We start from the raw sequence: 3,913 nt of genomic DNA, 5'->3' as shown, positions 1-3,913 counted from the left end.
GGTGAGTTGGACAGGGCTGGGTCCACGCAGGTCTCAACCACCAGGCTGAGAATCTGGGGGCACTGGGGAGCCATAGAGGGTGTGTGAGCAGGGGAGGAGCACAGTTCTATTCTTGAGTTATAAAGACCCTTCTGAGGCTGGTGTGGGCTGCCTTGGGGGCCAAGACTGGATACCAGGCATCTGAGAAGGGGGCCTGAAAGAGACAGAGGGGAGAGACTGGGTGGTTGGGAGCAATTGAGGAGTCTCAGAGTTCTTGTCTTGGGAGCTCAAGAAATCCGCACTCTGAGGAGCCCGCTCACCAAGCCTCGTCTGTCCTGAAGAATTTATTTGGGCAATGCTTGCACACTGACAGGGAATGCCAACAGAGTTCACACATTGACTCTCCCATCCCCATCCGCATTGGGGTCTCTCCTCCCCTTCTAGCAGCCGAGTGGCCTGGGGGGGGCAGAGTGGGCTAGGGATGGGGCTCCAGAGCCGCTCTGGGGCCTCAAGGATGACCCTCCCCTGGTCCCATTCCTCAGACGGGAGGACTGAAGTCAGGGAGGAGCCAGAATGCCCCATCACCTGGAAGGGGACAGGCTGGAGTTTGAGATGGTGAAGATGTTGCTCAGCGCCCAGGGACCACATACTCCTCGTCATCCAATGGGACCTGGCTCAGCGACTGCAGGTTGCAGTAGACAGGCTGGGATTCATGCTGGAGGCTGTCATAGGTCATGTAGAAGTCGCCGCCCTCTGAAGGGGGAGACCTATGGGGAAAAGACAGATGGGAGGTCAGGCAGGACTCAGGGAGCAGGCACATCAGCTTTTAGAGGCAAAGTAGTTCATGGTGATTGAGTCCACTCCTAATTACCTATGGGGCTTCCCTGGTGACTCAGAGGTTAAAGCGTCTGCCTGCAATTCGGGAGACCCGGGTTCGATCCCTGAGTCGGGAAGATCCCCTGGAGAAATTACATATGAGAGGAGTGAGGACCCTGGCAGTGGTCTCCCAGCCTGGCCCAACTTTCTGTGAGGAAAACAAGCAGGGAGCAGCGATTCTGTGCATTCAGCATTGTAATGCTGTGGTCCAAGGACCTTGAGTCATGGCAGGGGTTTTTTTTTTGTTTTTTTTTTCTTCCTTAAAGCTGAGATAGTTGCCCTTTTTTTACATTCAAATTTAGTTTTTGGTTTCCTCTTGAAAAACTGGAAGCTCTGGTGCCTGGAGCTGAATCAGTGCCCCTTCAGATGGTAAATTTTCCCCCAGGTCTCCTGAAGCAACTGGCTTTGGGCCTCAATACAAAAATAAATCTCTGAGGCTCAGTTTCCCCATTGAATAGATTGGGGAGGAGGTAGCTTCTAGGAATGTCTTGCTATGGTGGGCAAGACCCCAGAGAAGAACTTTCCTGCCTCCAGAACATCCTAACCCCACTCCTGGCTCCTCCTGGAACAAAGGCCCTATAGACTAAGTGGTGTCTATCAGTCATTTATACTTTAGTATAAATTACTCCAAAATACATAAATGGTTGTATGGGGATGGAAGTCAGGGTTTGTTCTAGTGTCTGCTTCTGACCTTGAGCAAGCCATTCTCCTGCCCCCCAGAACCTCCATTTCTTTCTTTTTTTTTTCGGCTGGGCCGCCTAGCTTGTGGAATCTTAGTTCCTGGACCAGGAATTGAACCTGTACCCTCAGCAGTGAAACCACAGAGTCCTAACCACTGGGCCACCAGGGAATTTCCAGAAACTCTATTTCTGCAACTGTGAGGTGTAGGGTGAGATTGACACATTCTGTTGTAAACAATGTTTTTAGAGGAGCCTGGACCTGAGATCTTGGGGACAGCGAAGCAGAGGCGGGCATCAGAACATACACTGCCTTAGGAAGTCTGGTGCCTTCTACTCCCTACCGCAGACCACTTCTGCTTTTGAGCCGTATTTGTATCTGCTTTGCATGTGCTCTCATTTCTCATCAATAACTTCCCACAGGCCTCCCCATCTTTTGGATTCTGCTGTGACCCTCTTCCCTTCCTGCTTGGGTCCTCCCAGCCCCCTCCAACCTCAGCCCTGAAGTCTTGCCTTCTTGAAACACATTCACAGCAGTCTCTGTCCTCTCCCACCTCCAGGGCTTTGTTCCTCCTTGTGCCTGCCCCCAGAAACCCCCTCTCTCATCCAACCTGGAAACAGACCCATCTGTCTAAGCCTAGCCCATTTGGGGGGCAGGGCTTTGTGGGGGAAGAGAGATACAGATGGCTTTCTTGGCATCTCCTATGTGTCAGGGGGAGATGGGGATGTGGTCTCATTTTACAGAGACAGAAACAGAGGTTCAAAGGCAGCCTGGGGTCACACGAGATCTAAGCCTAGGCTGCTGACCACGACCACAGAGCCCCCACCACCTTGAACACCTGCCTCCTCCCTCCACATCCTTGTCAGCCAGAAATTGGGTTTGCAGGTCATGCGGGGGGACGTGTGTCTTCTATACAGGAACTCACTTAATTCTTATCCCAGCTCTGTGAGGCAGAGGGCTGTTATTAACCCCATTTTATCTAGGAAGAAACTGAGGCCCAAAGAGGGGAAACTACTTGCCTTAGATCACACAGCCTATGAGAGGCAGAGCCAGGAGTTGGACCCTGGCCATCCAGCTCCAGAGACTCACAGACACACGTGTGTGGGTCACTCACCTGAGTTCATCCCACTGGTGTCTGGCAGCCGGTGGACCCACGAACATGTTCTCGTAGTCAGGGGTGGAAGATCTGGGCGGGGTGTTGGCTGGGGACTTAGGCCTGCGGCCTTGGCTACTGTACCTTGGCTGCCGGCCCGAGCCAGACCTGGAGCCATCCTGAGAAGCCCAGGTTTTGCTCAGGTTCTGGTCCATCCGATGTCTACAGAATCTCCAGGCCAGTACCGGGCCAGCAATAGCAAGCACAAGGAGCAGGCTTCCGCTGGCCGCCAGGGCGCCAATGGCTATCTTGGTCAGGCCAGAGGGGCAGCTCACGTCCAAGAAGACAGAGAGGTTGTGCCAGGCACCGGTGGGCACATCCAGGCACCTTGGAAGCTCTGGGCCAGAGCAGTTCCCCTGCCGATCTGTGTGCCAGTCTAACAGGGCACAGCTGCAGTCAGCCAGAAGTTCGAGGCCGCAGCGCTTGGCCAGCGCCCTGTCCACGAAGTCCAAGGAATTGTTGGTCACAATCAGCAACTGCAGCTGCTCCAGGTCCCTGAAGAAGGACCACGGGAGCCGCTGAAGGCCGTTCGCAGACAGGTCGAGGAGCTGCACAGATCTGGCCTGCAGAGACTGGTTCTGAGGTAGCTGGGTCAGGATTTTGCCACTGAAGTTGAGGCAAGTGTCAAAGTATTCCTTGGTCCAGTCCATGTACCCCGAGAGCACGCTGCATGAAGACGTCTGGCTGCCTGCCTGGTGCAGCAGCAGTGGCAACAAGAGCGCCCACATCAGGGGACCCCCCATTCAGGCAACCTAGGCAGAGACACGGGAATCCAAGCCCCGACCTCAGCTTGTGGTCACCCTCCCCCTTGCCACTTGTATATATATAGATAGATAGATAGATAGATAGATAGATAGATGTATATATTTTTATAGCTCAGGCCACTTCTGAAGTGTTAAAACGCAGCCTTTCGCTGGTTGCTCCTCTTTGGCTCTGGCCTCAGTCTCCGCTTCTGGGGAATGGGTACCTAACCCTGATGCCTCAGGGGCTTGAAAGGCAAAGAGGTGACTTGGCCCAGTCAGCCCCTTCCCTTTCTTTCAGATGTGCCCCTTCGGGCTAGGTTGCCCAATTTCCCCAAATATTTCGGGAGAGCTAGCCGGCCAAGACAGGACTATATGCAAATGAGCTGTTGCCCCGGAAACGACCCCGCCCCTCTGCCTTTCTACTGACCTGCAGGGGACTGGGAGTCTGGGTCTGAGTCTTGGGTTGCAGCGCTAACGAGTACCG

The 3,913-nt window shown here is 54.0% G+C and overlaps 1 protein-coding gene across 1 annotated transcript; it reads right to left on the bottom strand.

Moving 5' to 3' along the window:
* Nucleotides 1-305: 305 nt before the first annotated feature.
* Nucleotides 306-3,907, bottom strand: LRRC25 (leucine rich repeat containing 25). The gene is made up of 2 exons (XM_010847282.1): nt 2,648-3,907; nt 306-746 (listed from the first exon to the last, which is right to left on the bottom strand). The coding sequence occupies exons 1-2, from the start codon at nt 3,427-3,429 to the stop codon at nt 608-610; spliced, it is 921 nt and encodes a 306-aa protein (XP_010845584.1). The 5' UTR covers nt 3,430-3,907; the 3' UTR covers nt 306-607.
* Between the last annotated feature and the right edge of the window lie 6 nt (nt 3,908-3,913).

This window comes from Bison bison, unplaced genomic scaffold (genome assembly GCF_000754665.1).
Source record: "Bison bison bison isolate TAMUID 2011002044 unplaced genomic scaffold, Bison_UMD1.0 scf7180017864248, whole genome shotgun sequence".
NCBI classification, from domain to species: domain Eukaryota; kingdom Metazoa; phylum Chordata; class Mammalia; order Artiodactyla; family Bovidae; genus Bison; species Bison bison.
Note: the sequence above shows the minus strand (reverse complement) of the source record. Positions and strands in the feature narration are given on the sequence as shown.